This window comes from Danio aesculapii, chromosome 14, assembly GCF_903798145.1.
Source record: "Danio aesculapii chromosome 14, fDanAes4.1, whole genome shotgun sequence".
Lineage (NCBI taxonomy): Eukaryota > Metazoa > Chordata > Actinopteri > Cypriniformes > Danionidae > Danio > Danio aesculapii.
The window spans coordinates 4,013,439-4,037,438 of NC_079448.1; the positions used below are offsets into that span (position 1 = coordinate 4,013,439).

The 24,000-nt window shown below is 37.6% G+C and overlaps 1 protein-coding gene across 1 annotated transcript in view; it reads right to left on the reverse strand.

Moving 5' to 3' along the window:
- Nucleotides 1-24,000, reverse strand: part of spock1 (SPARC (osteonectin), cwcv and kazal like domains proteoglycan 1) — a 334,100-nt gene that overhangs the window by 136,470 nt on the left and 173,630 nt on the right. The window contains exon 3 of the mRNA XM_056472464.1: nucleotides 17,502-17,547. Coding sequence (XP_056328439.1) covers nucleotides 17,502-17,547 — 46 coding nt within the window. The remainder of the gene's footprint in view (nucleotides 1-17,501; nucleotides 17,548-24,000) is intronic.

Here is a 24,000-nt window from a genome sequence, read left to right on the forward strand (position 1 = left end):
GAATATAAAGTCACGCTGCAGTGGAAAAAGATTGAGTATTGTGTCTGACTCCATCATGAGCTTGGAGGACTGCATCCATACATCTCTGCAATGACTCAAATCACATATTAATAAAGTCATCTGGAATGGCAAAGAAAGCGTTCTTGCAGGACTCCTAGAGTTCATCAAGATTCTTTGGATTCATCTTCAATGCCTCCTCCATCTTACCCCAGACATGCTCAATAATGTTCATGTCTGGTGACTGGGCTGGCCAATCATGGAGCACCTTCTTTGCTTTCAGGAGCTTTGATGTGGAGGCTGAAGTATGAGAAGGAGCGCTATCCTGCTGAAGAATTTACCCTCTCCTGTGGTTTGTAATGTAATGGGCAGCACAAATGTCTTGATACCTCAGGCTGTTGATGTTGCCATCCACTCTGCAGATCTCTCGCACGCCCCCCTACTGAATGTAACCCCAAACCATGATTTTTCCTTCAGCAAACTTGACTGATTTCACTGAGAATCTTTGGTACATGCGAGTTCCAGTATGTCTTCTGCAGTATTTGTGATGATTGGGATGCAGCTCAACAGATGATTCAGCAGAAAATCGACCTTCTGACACTTTTCCATATGATCAACTAAGTCAAGTTATTATGTGTTGATCTTACAACTGGGATCGACGACAAGACTTTTAACAGGCAGTGTATGTTCACTACAGTGTTTGTCATGTCACAACACATGTGCAGGTAAACAGAGTTATATCTGAATATGAATTCTGCATTGCATCAATCACTAAAGCAAGAGCCAGACAAGTCAACAGATTTGATGGATGTTTGCATGAAAAGCTGTCAGGACTCGGCTCTCATCTTCAGACGGAGAGAAAGACACAAAGAAAGCACAGCCGTCCAGGACTGCAGCTGATGCATTGAGTCAAAGCACAGGCCTTTTATCAAATGTATCATTTAAAACAACATCTGCGGTCTGGACCTGAGCAAAACAACAGCATTACAGCCACATCAGCACTCAATCACTGCTAAAAAATAAAGATTCTTCACTGGCATCAATGGTTTGTTTAAAATCGATGAGACCGTTTGGTTTCACAATAGGTTTTTGATCATGGAGAAGGGCTCTTTGGGTTATTAAAATCAGAAATAAATACTCTTACGAACTCTTCTTCTGAAAGTACTCTGTTGTGCATTGTAGGTTACTTCAGTTCTTCAGTTGACCAATTGATTTACATGTCTCTCCTTTAAAATCCCACAAAAGCCTACACTCAAAAAAGACATCTGCTGTTTGTTCTTATTTAAAATTAGCTTTTTATTGAGACAACTTTGTTGTTTTTTGTTCAACCAACTTAAATTTGATATAATCAACATCTACCCATACCCCAACCCTAAACCTACCCCTCATCACTGTAATGTAAAAACAAAATGGGAGATCAGGGACGAAAGTAACATGGGATAAAAAGACAAAAGTAAAGCCTCATTCACACTAGCAGCGACTTTGCTGCTGGTGGCTCTGGTTGGCTCTCAGTAGTGATTTTTAAACCACACTGAACTGAACTAAACTGAACTTGAACACTTCAAACTGAGCTACACTGTTCCTATTTACTATGACCTTTTATGTGAAGCTGCTTTGACACAATCTACATTGTAAAAGCGCTATACAAATAAAGGTGAATTGAATTGAATTGAAAAATTCTCTGCTAGAGGTGTGAACCTACACTGGTCTCACAGTTTGGTTCGGTTCCGATTATCATGCCATCAATTCGGTTCAATTCGATATCTCGGTGCATCACAGTGCATTGACGATGCTTTCCATACACAATTTTATATTTTACTTCACAGGTGCTGTTCACCGATGAGTGACACTGATAAACGCAGCAGCGCGGTGTTGCCAGATTGGGCGGTTTAGGGCGGTTTCGTGGGTTTTGGATAGTTTTTGGGCTGGAATCAGTCAGCTACATCTGGCAACACTGCAGCGACGATCACAGCTGATCCACGATAGACACGGTGGAGAAAACGACGCGCTCGTGTCTCATGATGACAGTAAATAATATTTGACTAGATATTCTTCAAGACACTTCTATACAGCTTAAAGTGACATTTAAAGGCTTTACTAGGTTAATTAGTTTAACTAGGCAAGTTAGGATAATTAGGCAAGTTATTGTATAATGATGGATTGTCCTGTAGACTATGGAAAAAAGAAACTCATTACTTGATGAGTGCGAATCATTACCTTTTTGAATAGTAGCATTGACAAGATTGACGCACCAAAGAATTTCTTTAAAAACCGCAAGCGCGCAGGGCAAACTTCAGTACTCTACTGCTAATAATATTACAATTTTTTTGAAAAATTGTAAAAAAATGTAATATTTTGCATTGTTGCTTTAGAAAAATTTGATGGAACTGAAATTTAAAACAAAAAATGCAGTTTAACCTTTCAGTAAAATAAAGGACAACATATGTTTGCAGTTAACATTAATAAGGTAAGAGTCATGTAAATCTAGCAAATATTGTTGTGTTACTTTGACCCAACGTGTGTTACTTTCGTCCCAGTTGACAGGGTCGTAAGTAATAATGTGCAATTTATGTTTAAAGTGAAATTATTTTGAAGTTGTTCTACATTTTTTCAAAATACCACCCCATATTGATAGACCACACTTATGAGTTAGTAACTACAGAGAAATATATACTTCTGTCTAAAAACATTATGTTTCCAATATAGCTTCTTATGAAAAATGGTACTTTCATCCTTGCTCTTGTCTAATTAATTACTACTAAATTATTTTGAAACAAGAATTATTTATATTACATATTAAATCATTGATTAAATGTATTTTATTAACATCTACCCCTACCCTAATCCCAACTCTCAATATAAAATCAGCAATTATTGTTGCACAGTAATAATATTGTTGAAATAAAATAAATAATTCTGAATAACTTCCGGCCACAGCTGTATCCCTTCTAGATTTGACCACCAAACTTGGTATGAGCTCAATTCAATATGATCTCAATCTGAGGGCACTGAAACTTACAAAAATTGCATCATCGTTTGACAACATGGTGGCGCTACAATTTGAAAAAAATGAAAGTAATTTAATTGAGGGACTGTTTGTCTGATTGACTCAAAGATCAGCACACAGTGTCTTTTTCAGACAAACAAACAAACAAACAAACAAACAAATAAACACTACAGTATATGTGGAAATCTTGTATATTATATGTGTAAGCAACTGTTTATTGCACGTTTCACACACACTATACCTCAGCAACTCTAAAAAAAACTCTGAAATTTGGTAAATCAGGAGAGTGCATATACAGTTGAAGTCAGAATTATTAGCCCCCCTGAACTATTAACCCCCTGTTTATTTTTCCCCCAATTTCTGTTTAATGGAGAGCAGATTTTTTTTTAACACATTTCTAATCATAATACTTTTAATAACTCATTTCTAATAACTGATTTATTTTATCTTTGCCGTGATGACAGTAAATAATATTAGACTAGATATTTTTCAAGACACTTCTATACAGCTTAAAGTGACATTTTAAGGCTTAACTAGGTTAATTAGGTCAACTAGGCAAGTAAGGATAATTAGGCAAGTTATTGTATAACGATGGTTTGTTCCGTAGACTATCGAAAAAATAAATGGCTTAAAGGGGCTAATAATATTGACCTTAAAATGAAATTAAAATTAAAAACTGCTTTTATTCTAGCCGAAATAAAACCAATAAGACTTTCTCCAGAGGAAAAAATATTATCAGACATACTGTGAACATTTCATTGCTCTGTTAAACATCATTTGGGAAATACTTAAAAAAGAAGGGCTAATAATTCTGACTTCAGCTGTAAAACAGTTCTAAAGAAGCTGAAAATGTTCAACAAATTGGTCAATATAACTACAGTATAAAAGGTTGGATTCAGGTTTTTTTTGGTGGTTGGCTTGAAATTGTACAGATTTGAATACTTTTGTAGCACTTTGAATCAGTTACTGTATTGGCCTTAAACCGCTTGAACCCTGATACAGTAATTACTGCTGGCAGCTATATTTTAAATTGAAATATTCAAATCACACAGCTCAGAACAGCATAAACAATAATATGAACTCTGCTAGCATCTCTCGCTTCAAAAAAAGGCAGAATTACTTCTTTGAAATCTGACCTCCAAAGTAGCATATCACAAAGCAGTTAATTATGGCTAGCCAATTAATTACAGCGAGAGGAATACAGTTAAAAAATCCATTTATTCAAGAACATTTCTACATCCAACCCCACATGCCGATGCGTCGGGCATCAGAATCAATGATTGGCCCTCGGAGACCAATCAGAGGTGGCGAGATTGAGAGAAAGGCCAATCAGAATTTCTGCAGTATTGATCATCAGTGGGCAACAAACCTAGAGCACACGCATGGCCAATTACTCTATACTTTCTATTCACCTCAACCAAAAAAAAGAAAATCAAGAAAGTGAAAGCGGATGAATGCTGCAGGGCTAATTAGTGCCATCTGATTGGTCAAGAGGTTACAGACCCAATGACCAAACAGCACGATTTTCATTCTTTGACACACAGTCTGCTCCAAAGTTAACTTTCTGATACAGTATATCTGACAAAAGCAAGACAACTGACAAAATGTACTGACTGCAAATATGTCTTCATATGGACAGACACATGAACAAATTTACACTACTGTCAGTCATTTGAAATAATTATAATACTTATTTATTCACCGTAATAAATACATGTTCTTATGCATATTTAAGAATCATAATGTTTGTCAATGTTTGCAGAAAAGGGAAAAAAGGAACAAAACACAACAGGTAACCCACCAGCCCTTCTACACCCAACCTGTTCTGAGCTGGAATCAAACCAGATTCTTTGCATGGGAGTCGATTGCTCTAACAAGGAGGCTAAAGACCATGGCATCTAGTGTCGGCTGCTGGAGCAACTTTTGAGGTCAGGGGAGTGAGGTTTACCTGCATAGCACTTCGCTAGCTGGCCTCTGTTATACTCACCCTCCTAAACCTCACTCCCATCCCGGACTAGCCCCCATGTGTAACCCATTGGTCCTACTGTACCCAACCAAGTCTGAGCTGGGATCAAACTGACGATTCTTTGTATGGGAGTCGGTTGTTCTAACAAGGAAGCTAAAGACCATGGCCTCTAGCATCTGTCACTAGAGCACCTTTTGAGGTTAGAGGAGTGAGGTTTACCTGCATAGCACTTCGCTAGCTGGCCTGTGTTATACTCATCTCCCTAAACCTCACGCCCATCCCAGGACGGGCTCCTACGTGTAACCCATCGGTCCTACTGTCCCCAACCAAGTCTGAGCTGGAATCAAACTGGCAATTCTTTGCATGGGAGTCAGTTGCTCTAACAAGGAGGCTAAAGACCATGGCCTCTAGCAACAGTCACAAAGAGCACCTTTTGAGGTTAGAGGAGTGAGGTTTACCTGCATAGCCCCTCACTAGCTGGCCACCGTTACACTCACCCCACTAAATCTCACTCCCATCCCGGACGAGCCCCCGTGTGTAAGCCATCGGTCCTACTGTACCCAACCCGGTCTGAGCTGGAATCAAACTGGCATTTCTTTGTATGGGAGTTGGTTGCTCTAACAAGGATGCTAAAGACCATGGCCTCTAGGGTCTGTCACTAGAGCACCTTTTGAGGTCAGAGGAATGTGGTTTACCTGCATAGCACTTCGCTAACTGGCCTCTGTTACATATCCATAAATCACTGAGGCTGTGGGGTAAAATCTAGAAGGGATACAGCTGCAGATACATCAATATAGGACAATTTTCATTTGAAACAGTAATTAATATTTTTACATTACTCTGAGGTTTGGGTTGAGGGTTGGGGTGAACATTATTTATTTTCCTTTCCTTATTCTCTATTTCAGTGGTTGCCACAGCAGAATGAACAGCCAACTATTCCAGCATATGTTTTCTGCAGCTGCAACCCAATACTGGGAAACACCCATACACACTCATACACTACAGCCAACTTAGTTTATTCAATTCACCTATAGCGCGTGTCGTTGGACCCGGAGGAAACCCACACGCAGGAACATGCAAACTTATTGCTAGACAATGCTAACTACTGAGCCACTGTGCTGCCCCAGGTAGATATTAATAAAAACACAATTAATGGATAATTTATTAAATAATTCTCGTTAACATGCAGCTGCATCCCTTCTAGCAACAACTGGGCTCTGGTGTGTCAAGCGATAAACTTGATGCGTCGCCATGGGAATTATAAATCAACACATTCTAAGTAACAATCATCACAATAACAATAATCACAATAACAATAATAATAATAATAATAATAATAATAATAATAATAATAATAATAATAATAATAATAAAACCTCATTAAGCTGTATTTAGAACTCACGTGTGAATGGGTTAATGATTGCAGTAGGTTTCATATATATTTTTTTATGAACTCACTTAAAGAAATATTTGCCATTTTCAAAATGTTGCCATATATATTAAATATGAAAAATCGTATCTAATTAATCTTGTGTTTATTTGCTTGTGGTTTTTGTAGTATTTATTTTTAAATATAGGTGGGCATAGATTAACTTTATTTAATCTAGATTAATCTCACTGTATTCTTGAAATTAATCTAGATTAATCTCACTGTATTCTTGAAATTAATCTAGATTAATCTATATTAAAATGGCTGATTTGAATTCTGCCGAAGGCATTCAGAATATGTGTGCTACCCGCATAATTACTAATCACCAGTCAGGTATACATCCGCGCTAAAATATCAAGGTGATATCAAGACCCAGCTCCCAACCCAACTCTGAGAATAAATTAACAGCGATATATTTTTTTTAATCGTGCGATAAGAGTCTCGCAATAACGCAGCACGTTAACACCGGTTATGGCCCACTACTATTTTTGATGAATTGCTTTTGCCATGAAAATAGCCGTTTTTGTTGACATGCCATTAAATAAAAGTATACGATGATGATAATTCTAATGATAATGATGATGATGTCCTGTGGCAACGCTCTGAGTTGACATTTCTTACATAACGTACTTAATAACTATTAATAAACAGCAAATTAGGAGTTTGAGTCATAATTTTTGTGAATAGCAAGAGTTAATTACCTTAAAATAAATTGTGCTTGTATATTTAAATACAATTAAATTGTCGTTAAATTGTAACAATATAATATGCTTGTGTTGTATTTTGAAACTTGACTGGTAATCATATCACACTGTAAAATTCTGGGTTCCACACAATCTCTTCACACATATCAATTAAGTTATCTTAATTGTTTTCACAAATTTAAGTGGATTGAACATAAAACAATTGAGTTGACACCAAAAAAAATGTTAAAAATGTATTGGCTCAAGTCATTTTTAATAAGTTGTTCAAACAAGTAGCTTTCCCAGTGATGGGTTGCGTCTGGAAGGGCATCTGCTGTATAAAACATATGCTGGATAAGTTGGCGGTTCATTCCGCTGTGGCAACCCCAGATTAATAAAGGGACTAAGCCCAAAAGTAAACAAATGAATGAATGAATGAACAAGTAGCAAAAGTCATTTTTAAGTGTAGATATTGTTTAAAATTTTGGGGTCGACTATAAAATCTGAAACATTTGGTCAAGTTTATCTTGAACTTGCCGCTGAACAGATTCACTACAGCAGTTCGCAGCCTTTGATTTGATTCTCTGAGAATCTTGCGATAAGAAAAGTCTAACATCGGGTCAGATATGAACGCTAACGGAGATGAATCACTTAATATTAAACATACAGTATATCTGTGCTGAATTCTCACATGACAGCACTTCAAACTGTATCTATGACTTTCATTTAAAATGAAGCTTGTGGCAAGCGCAGCGAACCTTGCAAAGATTTGCAGCGGTTCATATTTTCCCTGCCATGTCTTATGTAGATAACGTCTTTGTCCTCGTGTGACGATGCCACGTGGGATTTTCTCTGCGCGGTGAATCTAGGCCAAGACTTGGCCTGTTGTAGACCAGACGGCGCAATGCTAATGATGAGAGGAACGGATCACTGCTTCGTGAGTTCTGCCATCTCATCTCGGTCTCATTTCACTGTCGGCTTCTGATGAAAACAAAATAAACATCTCAAATAGATTTTAATGGCAAAATAAAATCCTCCTTCAGTCATGTTACCTCTCTCTTCAGTTGATTGTGCATTAATATGGTTTTCACACTTGATTTTAATCTCAAGAACTGGTCAGAGAAAACACTGTAGTAGTTTAGTAAACAGAAATTTTAATGTTTTTAAATGGACTGCAGATTAATTAGTTCATATTTTTACTGTCAAGCTTGCCTAATACATCTGTGATACTGATTTCATCCAAGAGTTTGATAAATGAGTTATTTTTGTAAGTGTTAGATTGTAAAAAAAGCTTTTCTTACTTATATTTTTGTGTCTTGTTGCTTGTCCAAAAATCTTAAAACTCTAAAGTCAAGCAGCTTTTTCTAGACCAGTGGTTCTCAACTGGTTAGGCCATGGGACCCACGTGTGTACATGGTCATCAAGCCGCGACCCATATTTTTAGGAACTATAATATAATTTCAGGAATTATAATTAATTTGTATTTATTTGTTAATATACACAAGGGGTGACAGATAAATGATAAGAAAATCCCCAAGATTTTATTGCTGTCATTTAACAAAATGGATGCACTTTTGTGATGCCCTCAGCTCTTGCTTTTTACCTTAATTTGCTTAAGTTGCTTAATTGGTTTTAAAAACATATTGCAGAATAAAAATGATAATAGAAAATGTATTTATATACTCAAATTATCCTACAAAGCATGCTTATTGTCTTAAAATCTCTCTTGGAAAATTCATTCCAGTATGTTCAGCGATGATCCATATTTGAGTTGGCCAGGAATACATTTCTATGTAATGTCAAATCAGACCCTAAGTAACGTTTTTCAGATACACAAAAATGTAGACAGCGCCCTCTAGAGGATTTGTCATATGAACTGTGCAACAAAACATACTGTACACAGAGCAACTTATTTCCAGTTCCACTGCAAATGTAGGCTGGATAATATTAATGAGTCAGGGTTGCTTAATAAAATTAATGTATTTTTTACAATTAACAATTGAATCCAGCAATTAATTAATAATTTCTTTGCACATACCTGAGCCTGTGAATTTTTTTTTCTGGGGGGGGCTGGGGGGGGGGTGAAGATCAGAATGTACCTTATATGCTTAAATCGTCCATTAAACATGCTTATTATATTTATATATAATAAGAAATATTTATTCCAAGACGTTTAGTGCAGATCCATATTTGAGTTGGCCAGAAATACATTTCTATTTCTTTCTTCCCTCTTTTTGCTCCCTTTAACCCTATAGTCTATAATTTGGATTAAATATGCTTGCTACACTTATATGATGTCAAAACATACCCTAAGTAATGTTTTTCAGATACACAAAAATGTAGACAGCGCCCTCTAGAGGATTTGCCATCTGAAACGTGCAACAAAACATACACAGAGCAACTTATTTCCGGTTCCACAACAAATGCAGGCTGGATAATATTAATGAGCCAGGGTTGCCTAATAAAATTAATTTAATTTGAACAATTAAAAAACCAAAAATAAATCTAGCACATCCCTGAATCAGACTCCATGTAAACAAGATGAACTTTTTGAGGGGGGATGATAATCAGAATGTACTTTACATACTCAAATCATTCTACAAACATGCTTATTGTATTAATTCCAAGACGTTCAGTGCAGATTCATATTTGAGTTAGCCAGAAATACATTTCTATTTCTAGCTTTCCTCTTTTCGCTGCCTTTAACCCTTTAGGAGAGTGTTTTCTCTGCTGGTTAAATGGAGCCGTTCCCCAGCTCCAGATAAAGCCGTATTGTCCCCGTGCATAAATTGCAGGCAGTTTAAAGGGCAGATTGTTGTGTTGCCATCCCTGTGCGGCCGTGTTTGCTGCCACTGCAGTTTGGCGCCGAAACGCTGACTCAACACCAAAACCATACAAATGCAAATGAAGCATTCAGAGAGAATTTCCCCATAACGAGGCTGTAATGAGGCCTGCACACGCAATTAAATTCACTGAGAGCGCATGCGGTGCCACAATAACAGATTACAGCAAAGACAATGTTACACACACACACACGTTATTCTCTCAGCTCCTTAAATCTCTTGTCATGTCTGTAATGGACAAGATCATAACCCTCATTTCTCTTTAAAGGGAATAATTACAGACTGAGGCTAATTAAATTAGTCAGGCTCAGTCACGCTGCTTACGTGGTCAGAGAGAGTTTAGTGTTGTGTGTGTGTGTCACCGGGTGTATGAGTGTGTGTGTTTATAAGAAGTGTAAAGACACAGAGAGAGATGGAGCTGGAAACTCTTTTGCCTAATGAAAATAAAGCAGAAGTGAATCAATGAACTGGGGTTTAGAAGATCGATGTGGAAACAATAGCATTCCTATAGGGATGTATAGGGTAACACACATGGCAGTGAAAGTACACACACCAACCATTACCTACACTTCAGATGTGGCGCAAAAATGTGTAATGCCAGGATTTTAGGTGCAATATTAAAGTTAACATGAACCAAAAATTGCTATTCATTCATTTTCCTTTGCTTTAATCATTTTATTTATCAGGGGTCACCACAGCGGAATGAACCACCAACTTATCCAGCATATGTTTTATACACTTGATGCCCTTCCAGCTGCAACATCCATACACACTCATTCACACACATACACTACAGACAATTTAGTTTATTCAATTCACCTGTGGGGGAAACCGGAGCACTCAAAGGAAACCCACACCAACATGGGGAGAACATGCAAACTCCACACAGAAATGCCAACTGGTTCAGCCGGGATTCGAACCAGCAACCTTTTTGCTGTGAAGCTAACCACTGAGCCACCGTGTCGACCTCTGAAAGTTGCAAAGACTTTTATGTCAATACGTTGATGTACTTCCCACTGAAAAGGGAGCGGGACTTGCTTTTGCATGTCATTCACTTATAGCAAAGTAACGGTAAGAGAGGGCATTAATTTGTAGTTGCTATGGAAACCCTCAAGTTATCTTCCCAAAAATAATTTTGACAATTATAATGCAGGGCGGGAAGGTGGTTCAGTGGTTAACAAGAAGGTCGCTGATTCAAGTCCCGGCTGGGTCAGCTGGCATTTCAGTGTGGAGTTTGCATGTTCTCCCAGTGTTGGCGTGGATTTCCTCCGGGTGCTAAGGTTTCCCCCGCTGTCCAAACGGTACAGGTGGATTAAATAAACTAAATTGGCTGTAGTGTATGAGTGTAAATGAGATTGTGTATGGGTGTTTCCCAGTACTGGGTTGCAGCTGGAAGGGCATCCGCTGTGTAAAACATATGCTTGATAAGTTGGCAGTTCATTGTGCTGTGGTGACACCCCCCTGCTTCTCAGAATTTTGGTACAGTCTATAATAATTCGATCACAGAAGGCGGCTGCCTGTGAAACGTGTGGCGCATAACAAGATCCCCCAGATCTTCAGTTTGCCGTCTTGTCTATGTTTTCCTGTTTGTTTGTTTTTATTGTGGGTTCCACTTAGTCCGGGCAGAATGAATGTGTCCTCACACAATTGGTTAGTAAGACTATCACACACAGACAGCAGTCCTGCATTTGCTCTGGGCAGGAGAAATTAAATAATATATATATGTATATCTTTCATATCGCAGCCTCTTGAGATTAGCTAACGTTTCAAATCGTGATTGTGATTCGATTAATTGCACAGCCCTAATAAGCATGCATAAAATCTCACTCAGGGCAGCATGGTGGCGCAATGGGTAGCACAATCACCTCACAGCAAGAAGGTCACGTAAAGTGTTACCATGTAATAATACTGTATTAGCAATGGTGGAAAGAGAAAAATCATACTCAAGTAAAAGTAACAGTACTTGCCTAAAAATGTAGTGCAAGTGGAGTAAAAAGTATCTGTTGTGAATATTACTCAAAGTATGAGTAAAAAAAGCCCTTTTAATAGTACTCAAAAGTAGTGAGTATTGAGTATTATGCTGTTAAAAACCAATGCGTTTACATGTAATTTGTGGATGTGTGTAAACGTAACATTCTGTAGTGCATTTAGTTATTACCCAGCAGGCACACAGCATCTTAAGACGATAATATTAGGTTAGATTTAGGTTGTGGCATCAGGTGACAGAAATTTAACATCTAGCCATCATCTAAGGACAATGTTATTTTGATGTCCGATAATGACGTCAAATGACGTTGATATTTGGTCGATTTTAGGTTGTAAGAAAGTGACCAAAATCCAACGTTGAACCAACATCCTAAACCAACATCATACTGACGTCAAATACTGACAGTTATTCATCAGGTATGGCAACCAAGATCCAACGTCTGATAATTGTAATTAGTGGTAACGTCCACACAACGTCAAGCTGTTACATAATTAGACGTTGATATTTGGTTGATTTTAGGTTGGACGTTGGCCTGACGTTGGGTTCTGATATCAATCTGATTTTCATTTCCTAACAAAATGCAACGTTCTCATGACGTTGGGGTACATCGTCAATGTGACGTCATGTTGACGCCTTGTGCCTGCTGGGTGTTTAAGGCCATTTTGGTCATCATACAGTAAACATCCGTCATCTTCACATCAGTGACATGCATCTAAACCAGGCATGGGCAAACTTGATCCTCGAGGGCCGGTGTCCCTGCAGAGTTTTGCTCCAACACTAATCAAACACACCTGAACACCCTAATTAGTGTCTTTAAGATCACTAGAAAGCTTCAAGCAAGTGTGTTTGATTAGGGTTGGAGCAAAACTATGCAGGGACACCGGCCCTCCAGGATCGAGTTTGCCCATCCCTGATCTAAACAGTCTCTGGGTCAATGTGTGTAAAGATTTTAAACATCTTCTTGGACACTTTGAATACTTCCAACCAGTTTGCTGCAATTATAAATCGGCCATGTCTTGAGGTAGTTCATCATGATGCGATTTACCTTCTATGTGTGATTTGATTGCACTCACAGGACTGATTTTTCTAATCCCCATAGACAAGACAAAATAAAGTAGTGACTGCAGGTTGAAGGAAAGTAGTGGAGTAAAAATGCCAATACAGCATTAAAAATGTACTCAACGGAAAGTAAAAATACATATACATAGTTATAAAACTACTCAGTAAATTACAATTTCTGAGAAAAACTACTCAATTACAGTAATTTGAGTATTTGTAATTAGTTACTTTACACCACTGATATTAGTATGTTAACAGAACTCATCAAAATAATGTTTACAGTTTATTTGTCTTTCTTTTAACTTGCAGCCATGCATTAATCAACTTAATTTTATTTTTATCTTCCTGCTCAAATCACCATATATTTACTATATAAATCACTATATTTTTAGGTAGACCCTGCTATTTTGGATCACAAAAAAAAAAACACAATGGCTGTCAAAACTGAAATCAGCTCCTTTAGCAGAATTTCTGTTGACACTTTGTGTTTTTTTTATTCTTCCTTTCATGGTTTCCTGAGCGATGTGTCTCGCCGCATGTGTGCCCGTCACTCATCTATTAGGGTGCCTAAGAAGGGAAGTGCTTTATAGTCAGTAGACAGTGAGACGTTCTCTATTTTGCAGGATTAGTTACAGAAATGATGGTTTGTAGCAGTTCCTGAAGGAGTCGTTCACACTGGATAAACTCCTGCAGATGGTGTACGCGCGCACATGAACACACACTCATTCTCCCACACTCCATATGGTGTGGTCATGCATGCATCTGTCTGCTGCTCTCTATTGGTGTTTGTGTAAAAACAATAGATGTTGATTGGTTATTCATGGCGCTTCGTCATCGTTAGCCAAAGAGCTCAGCAGAGCAGGTGATATTAATTCATATCAAACACACCAGTTTAGAAAATGACCCAGTGTGACGATTTTAGCACAAGCAGCTGAATGTGTGAAAGATTTCTGCACCAGTTTGATTATATTTTATACTTTTATATTTATTCATTTGGCAGATGTTTTATGCAAAGTGACTTGAACGTTTACATTTTAATCAGTATGTGTCTTGAATCAAACTCATGACCTTGCCATATATATATATATATATATATATATATATATATATATATATATATATATATATATATATATATATAGGACCCACTTTTGCCTTCAGAACTGCCTTAATCCTTCAGGGTGTAGATTCAACAAGGTACTGGAAATATTCCTCAAAGATTTTGGTCCATATTGAGATGATAGCATCACACAGTTTCTGCAGATTTGTCGGCTGCACATCAATGATGCGAATCTCCCATTCCACCATATCCCAAAGGTGCTCTATTGGATTGAGATCAGGTGACTGTGGAGGCCATTTGAGTACAGTGAACTCATTGTCATGTTCAAAAAACCAGTCTGAGATGATTCACGCTTTATGACATGGTGTGTTATCCTGCTGGAAGTAGCCATCAGGAGATGGGTACACTGTGGTCATAAAGGGATGGACATGGTGAGCAACAATACTCAGGTAGGCTGTGGTGTTGACACAATGCTCAATTTGTACTAATGGGCCCAAAGTGTGCCAAGAGAATATCCCCCACACCATTACACCACCACCAGCAGCCTGAAGTGTTGATACAAGTCAGGACAGATCCATGCTTTCATGTTGTTGACGCCAAATTCTGCCCCTCTCATCCGAATATCACAGCAGAAATGGAGACTCATCAGGCCAGGCAACCTTTCCCCAATCTTCTATTGTCCAATTTTGGTGAGCCTGTGTGAATTTCAATCTGAGTTTCCTGTTCTTAGCTGACAGCAGTGGCACCTGGTGTGGTCTTCTGCTGCTGTAGCCCATCTGCCTCAAGGTTGGAGGTGTTGTGCATTCAGAGATGCTCTTCTGCAATCCCTGTAGATCAGCAGTTTGTGAAATACTCGGACCAGCCCATCTGGCACCAACATCCATGCCACGTTCAAAGTCACTTAAATCCACTTTCTTCCCCATTCTGATGCTCGCTTTGAACTGCAGCAGATCATCTTGACCTTGTCTACATGCCTAAATGCATTGAGTTGCTGACATGTGATTGGCTGATTAGACATTTGCATTAACAAGCAGTTGGACAGGTGTACCTAATAAAGTGTCCGGTGAGAGCATATGTATATGTGTGATTCTTAAACATGATTATTATAATACACATAATGTGATTCTGCAGTTCATTTAAGCCACAAGTCCCCCAAAAATTTAAAATATGAGAATGCAGTTCTCAATATACTCAGAAATTGATCACTAACTGACTCTAAAAACTAGTTCTTCTGCTCATTTGAGCTCTTTAATTTCCCTGATGACTTCAGGAAACGTTTCAAAAACAAATTAGTTCGATTTGCGTCACTGCTGTATCTCTGTTTACATGTTTTACTTTGCTATAATAAGAGGGCCTCCAGATGTGATAACACCTCCTTTTTTGTAATATATAGTTGAAGTCAGAATTATTAGCCCCCTGTTTATTTTTCCCCAATTTCTGTTTAATGGAGAGCAGATTTTCTCAACACATTTCTAATCATAATAGTTTTAATAACTCATTTCTAATAACTGGTTTATTTTATCTTTGTCATGATGACAGTAAATAATATTTGACTAGATATTTTTCAAGACACTTCTATACAGCTTAAAGTGACATTTAAAGGCTTAACTAGGTTAATTAGGTTAACTAGGCAGGTTAGGGTAATTAGGCAAGTTATTGTATAATGATGGTTTGTTTTGTAGGCAATCGGAAAAAATAAATAGCTTAAAGGGGCTAATAATATTGACCTTAAAATGGTTTTAAAAAATTAAAAACTGCTTTTATTCTAGCCGAAATAAAACAAATAAGACTTTCTCCAGAAGAAAAAATATTATCAGACATACTGTGAAAATTTCCTTGCTCTGTTAAACATCATTTGGGAAATATTTGAAAAAGAAAAATAAATTCAAAGAGGGGCTAATAATTCTGACTTCAACTGTATATATATATATATATACACATATATATATACACACACACACTAAGAGTTTAAAGCTACACAGAAGTCACTGTTTGGTATGTACCTCAGCTGTGGGGTCACAAATCAATATGGGTTCAATACAACAGGAAAATTGCAACAAATCCCCAGTGCTTGCCTTTTCTCTGCTTATTTTGATCAGGAATGTTTTCTCAGTTACAGAACTTAAAAGTTTCTCATGATACAAAAGTACAAAATATTGGAACAATGAAAGATAAAACTTTATAACTGCATATTAAATTTTCAAAGGTTGAGCCCAACACTCTACTAAAACAACAGAAAAACTGTAATTGTGCATTAAATTCCTTCAATCAAGATATAGTAAGCTTCAAAACTGAAATCTCTTTAAATGAAAATGCTATTGCTGTACATCCATAACAATGTCAAAGAATGTGTATGCAGACAATTCTGTTGACAGTAGCAAGTTGGCATGACAATGACAACATGGCGGAACCAATCACACACAGAGTTTTATATCATGCTTTCAGATGCAAAGACACATGTTTTTGTGGATGAAGATTTTGGACTGCTGTAAACTTTTGTACTCCAGTGACTGCATTGACAAAAGTCTTGTCATTGATCCCAGTTGTGAGAGCAACAAATAATAACTTGACTTCTAGCTGATCATTTGGAAAAGTGACAGAAGCTAGATTTTTCCAGTGAATCATCTATTGAACTGCATGCCAATCATCACAAATACTGCAGAAGACCTACTGGAACCTGCATGGAGCAAAGATTCTCAGAGAAATCAGTCAAGTTTGGTGAAGGAAAAATCATGGTTTGGGGTTACATTCAGTACGGGGGCGTGCAAGAGATCTGCAGAGTGGATGGCAACATCAACAACCTGAGGTATCAAGACATTTGTGCTGCCCATTACATTACAAACCACAGGGGAGGGCAAATTCTTCAGCAGGATAGCGCTCCTTCCCGTACTTCAGCCTTAGACTTTAGTCTGAGCAAAGTCAGATCTTATTGTCCTAATTAAATAATGAAAAATCAAGGCATGATCATATTTTATTTTGGCAAAATAAGGATAATCTAGAGGTCTTTGCCTTTCATATAAGCCACTTCTGATATCAAATGATCAACTAGAAGTCAAGTTGTTATGTATTGTTCCCAAAACTTGGAAAGGCGACAAGACTTTTGTCAGGTGGTGTATTTACAAAGGCAACACGTTTCTTTTATGGTTTGGTTTGGTCTAATTGGAATTAGCCAGATATAAAAACAATAGAAGTCAATGATATGTCTTCATTTAGCTATGTGTGAGTGTTTCTGCCTCTCCCTATTGATTCACGTCTGGAGCAGAGATGAGGATCGATACAGTGAAATGGAGATTCCAGCACATGATTGGAGGGTTTTTTTTATGATTAATCTGGGTGCAGAAATACAGCAGGAATAAAGAAGAAAGCAGAGACGGAGGCGAGACTGCAGGGTCAGGTGTATAAATGGATAAGAGTAACAGAGAAAATAGACATGAAAAAGAAACACGGGCGTATCAGTTCAATGTTCTTACCTTGGTCTTGTGCTTTGTTTGGATTCCAGGTTCTGAAGTAATCGTCCTACAGAAACACATAATGACAAGCACTTAAAATCTGCCGACAGACACGAGTCAAGCATCAATGCCGTCGTGACCTTCAGACAGGAGAAAATAGCTTTATGATTTAAAGGCCAGAGTGAAATAAGAGAGAAGATGACTTATATAAACACCTCTGGACTGACTGGTTCAGTGTACAGACGGATTGTTTGCTGAAGCTTTGAATGGAAAGCTATATAGTAAATGGACTGTCAGTGGAGTCATTCAGTTCAGCTGGTTCAATTGCTTTGGCCAAACCCAAATGCTTTTCCAACGCTGCTTTCTTTTGGCCCTGAAACGCAAGTCATTGACATCTGCTGCTTTCAGGAACTGGGGCGAGAAGTCGTCACTTATCAGTGAGTTAAATGTTCGTCCAGATCTATGCGATTATTTCAGTGTCTGCAATGTTGCTTCCCAAAAACTGCTTCTCAGACTGAACTGAGCAATCACTCCTGCTAATAGAAATCTGCTGAGAATGTGGTAGATTTACACAGATTTTTGAGCCCATCATTCAGTCTATTTATTTATTTACTTACTTATTTAGAATAGCATTTGTGCATTAGTGCATCCTCCCACCTTTATCTAATTTTAAAAAATCCTTATTCTTGTTTTAATTATGTTCTTACTTCTCTTCAGTGTTTCGATTGTGTAATTTTGGTTTACTGTTGAAAAGCACTTTGGGCAGCCCCTTCGTTGTAGTTAGTATATATATTTACATACATATACTGTAGTATATAGTATATACAGCAAACAGCAAACCATTTGGATGCATTAAAAGTGTTCAAAAAGATGCCCAAAATCATCACACACAATGACCCAGAGACTGATTAGACTGGATGATGGATATATGATGTCCGAAATAGCCTTAAACAATCTCTAAATGCAGTACAGAATGTTACGTACAAATTGCATGAGAATGCATCATACTTTAACAGTGTAATACTCACTTCTCGTAACTCTTGAGTACTTTTAAAAGCATTACTTTTTACTCATACTTTCAGTAATATTTACAACAGATACTTTTGCTCGCACTATATTTTGGGCAAGTTTTACTTGAGTATGATTTTTCAGTACTCTTTTCACCACTGTAAATATTTAACATAAAATGCACTTGCAAAACATCAAAACTATTGCTAAACTACGCAGATTTGGTCAGTCATTTAAGCATTTTTACCAGCACAATCAAATTCCAAACCTTGTGTAAAAATATCCAATTTTAAAGTGGATCATTTTCATTAGCGCATATTTAAACTATTTCAAGCTCAGGATTTTTGAAACAGTTAAAGATTACTAATATAAAGGAGTTCAGCTGACTCTTTTTTTTTTAAGTCTAATAAGTTCAGCCAAGTAAAACTTTGATATATAAATTGTCAACACATTCAGTCTAAAGTTAGCTTAACTCAAAATATTAAGTTGTGATAACTAATTTGTACAATCATTTTTTAAGTGTGCTTTTCTGAAAGAAAGAAAAAAAAGAAAGAAAGAAAGAAAGAAAGAAAGAAAGAAAGAAAGAAAGAAAGAAAGAAAGAAAGAAAGAAAGAAAGAAAGAAAGAAAACAAAGATGAAAGAAAAAAAGAAAGAAAGAAAAAGAAAGAAAGAAAGAAAACAAAGATGAAAGAAAGAAAGAAAAAGAAAGAAAGAAAGAAAGAAAGAAAGAAAGAAAGAAAGAAAGAAAAAAAAGAGAAAGAAAGAAAAAAAACAAAGATGAAAGAAAGAAAACAAAAACGAAAAAAAGAAAGAAAAGAAAGAAAAAAAAACAAAGAAGAAAGAAAGAAAGAAAGAAAGAAAGAAAGAAAGAAAGAAAACAAAGATGAAAGAAAAAAAACAAAAAAGAAAGAAAGAAAGAAAGAAAGAAAGAAAGAAAGAAAGAAAAGAAAGAAAGAAAGAAAGAGAGAAAGAAAGAAAGAAAGAAAGAAAAAAGAAAGAAAAGAAAGAAAGAAAGAAAGAAAAAGAAAGAAAGAAAGAAAGAAAGAAAGAAAGAAAGAAAGAAAGAAAGAAAGAAAGAAAGAAAGAAAGAAAGAAAGAAAGAAAGAAAGAAAGAAGAGAATAAATAATGAAGGAATAGCAGAAGAAAGAAAGAAAGAAAGAAAGAAAGAAAGAAAGAAAGAAAGAAAGAAAGAAAGAAAGAAAGAAAGAAAGAAAGAAAGAAAGAAAGAAAGAGAGGAAATCTCAGGACTCATCTCTTTAGTCTGTTTAATGCAGGAGAGAGAGAGAGAGAGAGAACTGACAGGAAGTGCAGAAGTCTGATTTCCATCTCTCTTTTAGACCTCAGGCCAATCTCACACAACATTAGCAATGGCTGCTGCCTTTTAAGGCCTTTTGAAATCCAATCGCTAACACACTCCTGCCCCAAAGTGAAGCTGCTACAGGCCGGATAAACACACATTAGACATCAAACTCTCATTAGGGACTCTTTAGCTTAGAGACGATCAATGTTCTCCTCTAATATACGGTATGGGCTTAATTGTAATTAAGAATATAATTAAAAACAATAACTTATGACTAAGTTGCAACAATCCTGAAGAGATTTATCATTCTGGTGTAAATGTCCATAAGCTGCAGCTCTCAAGCGAAAGCCAGACTATAACTCAGCTTCAAGGTTTACGGTGGTCTCAGCAAAACTAGGCCAAATGTGTCTGTGGGCTCATGGCTCAGAATCAAAGGGGAATTGTGGGACAAACGAAACTCATTTCACCCTCAGAATGACAAAACCTGACTCTGCAAATCTGTGTATCAAGCAGAAACCAGCAGAGCTTCTCTAACCTGCAGACGCTCGCAATAATATCAGTCTCTCTAACCTTTATCCACACGCAAGCTCAACTTCTCTCCATGGACAAACTGACCTTTTGCCAATGAGCGCTTGAGGTTTAACACAATTTATGATTAGAGCCGTTTGTAAAATGAATCAAAATACTTTTAGAGACGTGCGTATTATGTAAGCCTCGAGGCGAGACAATGAATAGACAACAACAAAAAAAGTATTGGCTTCATCATATGAAATCAATACTTCACTGCAGTGATTCAATACATTTCTGCTACTGCTGGATAGGCTTGATTAGAGGGAAATACCACTTTGTTGAGGTAGCAAACTTTTGGTCGCAGCCATTTTGACTTGAATACTTTCCAGGTGCAACTCGGACTAAACGTTTAGTGGAAGCGAGCTTTCTTCTGTTAGTTTCAACTATGAAGTCCCTTCTGAAAAAGAAGCATACTTCAGCTTCATTCTATTAAGCATCATTAATGGGAGAGTTCACCCGAAAATGAAAATGTAATCAGTGTGCGAGTTATACATTGACGATCGGGGTAATGTTTTTAGGTTTTAGGGACCGAGCACCAGAACGGTGTGTAGGCCCTATTGGAATTGCTTCGTTTCTCCTAAACTCTAGAATAGCCTTCCTGATCATGTCCGAGGTTCAGACACACTCTCGCAGTTCAAAACTAGATTAAAGATCTATCTTTTTAGTAAACTGCATCATTTAGCGGTGTGATACATGAATGTGCTCCACGCATCTCGTTTATTTACACTATGAACAGCAGCTACGCTAATTATTCTCTTTACTCTCTATTTACACCTGGGGATACTCATCCTGAGGCCCTCAGATTATGCAGCGCCACTGATTCGATTCAAGAGCTGTGAAGAAATGATCCCAAGGTTTCCATAATCCTGGACCAGGCCGTATCCTGAGCTGCTGCTGTGGTGGTCATGGAGGAGTGAAGAGCATGAGATTCCTGTGACGCTCCAGAGACAGACGAGTCTTCGCTGACGTCCAGCTTCTCCGGCGCCTAGACTGCAGCTCTGCATAAGACGTTTGGCCAGAGGAGAAATAGTCGTGCCCAACTGTGCCTGGTTTCTCTCGAGGTTTTTTAAATCTTCACTTTCGCCAATTGGTGAAGTTTTTTCCTCTCCGCTGTCGCCACTGGCTTGCATAGTTCGGGATCTGAGCTGCGCATCGATGGATTTGCTCTTCAGTGTTTGGACTCTCAGCATTGAACATTAAACCACACTGAACTGAGCTAAACTGAGCTTAAGCTCTGAAAACTGAACGGACACTGTTTCAATTTACTATGATCTTCTATGTCAGTGTTTCCCAACCCTGTTTCTGAAGGCACACCAACAGTACACATTTTCAACCTCTCCCTAATCAAACACACCTGAATCAACTCATTAGAAGATTAGAAGAGACTCCAAAACCTGAAGTTAATGGGTCAGATAAGGGAGACATTCAAAATATGTACTGTTGGTGTGCCTCCAGGAACAGGGTTGGGAAACACTTTTCTATGTGAAGCTGCTTTGACACAATCTACATTGATAAAGCGCTATACACATGAAGGTGAATTGAATTCTTCTTCTTCTGGAATGAATCGCATTTATGAGGGTGTTAGCATGCTCGAAAACTCACGAAACTTTGCACACGCCCCTAAAGTGGTGGAATTTACATTTGTTATAGGTTTCAGGAGTGGGTGTGGCAAAATGACTCGACAGTGCCACCTATGCACGTTTGACGGACTGGCCCCCGAACTACGTTTCTCACACACACGTATGAAAATTGGAACACACATCAAACATGCCAAAACCTACAAAAAAAAGTCTCTTGGAGCCAAATCTCAAACTCAAGAGGAAGTTGGATATTTTTAACTTCATCCAGTTTTTGCCATTTCCAGGTGTTGTATTTTAATGAACTCCTCCTAGGGATTTTATCAGATCAACACCAAAGTGGTGTATTGTGATCTAAAGGCCTTGTCAATGTTAAACTACGAATATCTAGAGTTTCCGTTGAAGGGTGTGTCCGTGGAGGCCTCACAAATTTCGATGTTTCATCAAGAAACAGGAAGCTGCTATAATTTAGGCATGCATCGTCAAATCTGCCTCAGATTCACACGTTTGATAACAGTCCTGACCTGAACATGTTTACTTGCTAATATCCAGATACAGTTATAGCGCCACCTGCTGGAAACTGGAAATTACATGTTTTACATTGTAACAAATCGAATCCATGCTCCATTAGATTAATCCAAAGACTTTTGCGATGTGAAATTGTGAAGATCAAGAGTTTTCGCAGAAGAGCGTGTCTGTGGCGGACTGACATAGTTCAGTGTATCGCCATGGAAGAGGAAGTTCTTATAACTGAGCCACACAACGTCAGATCTGCCTAATAATACACAGGTTTGATGAGATTCCTCTCCTAAAGACATCTACATGCCAATATTGAGTCACAGTTACTGCGCCACCTGCTGACAGAAAGAAGTTTGGCATAAATCTGTGATTTCAGTTAAGTTGTCCCAAAAACTCAATAATTGTGTTGTTTCAGCTCATTTTAAGTAAGTATTTTGAGCAAACAGCAAATGTCATTGTTGGCGTGTAACACTGTAAAAACGCAGGGTTCCACACAATTCATTTAAGTTGTCCCAATGCAAATTAATTAAGATAACTTAACACATTTAATTGGGGGATTGAACATAAAACAATTATGTTGTCACAAAAAAAAGTACACACACATTTTTTACACACTCCAATCAGAAAGCATGTTAAATTACAGACCCTACTATTGGATAGGTTTTTATTAGAGAAAAATACCACGTTGTTAACATAGTAAACTTCTGTAGTCACAAACGGTAGTGACCAAAATGTTTAGTAGAAGTGAGTTTTCTTTAGCAAATATCAAGATTTGTTTTTCACACCCCCAATCAGAAAAACAACGCTAAATTACAGACTCTTTGAAAGTAAAACCCACACGTAATAAAAGCTAGAGGTTCATGCAGAGAAAAATGCAACCCAGCTTTGATTTTCCCATTACTTTTAAAATAAGAAAAATATGGCTTTGGATTGAAGCTGTAGATCTGAGTTGATGAAAACACTAACGCAATTCATTCTGCACTGTCATTTACATTCTGACAGGGTTATTGTTCCATCTACTGTATATGCTTCTAAACCCTGCGGCCTTCAAAGACAAGATAATGTCTGGAAAGTGTTTGAAACCTTTATGCCTGAATCGCAGTGCATTAGACAACGATATCAAAACAAATATCAGGAAAATGCACAAAAAAACACACTTCCAGCAAAACAGGAGGCGTATTGGGCTTGAAATTCTGCTAAAAATGGAACAAGGGTTGAGCTAAAAGGCGTTAAAGTGGTCCATGCCCGATAGCTGACTGACAAACAACTCAATGGCCCTGTTCACACCTTGGGCCCTATTATAGACATAGTGCAATAAGGTGCAAGAAATGTTTGGCGCGATTTATTGCTATTTTCAGACCAGTGCAAACCTAATTTTCACGTTTTCCGCCACGTTGTATATATAGTAAATCCATTTGCACCACTTTGTGGACTCATGGGTGTTCCGGTCTAAAGAGGAGGTGTGTTAAGGTGCATTGTTTGTGCATTGCTATTTTGAAGAACTGAAATAGACTGCGCTAAAAGACCAACTAAAAGCTGATTTAA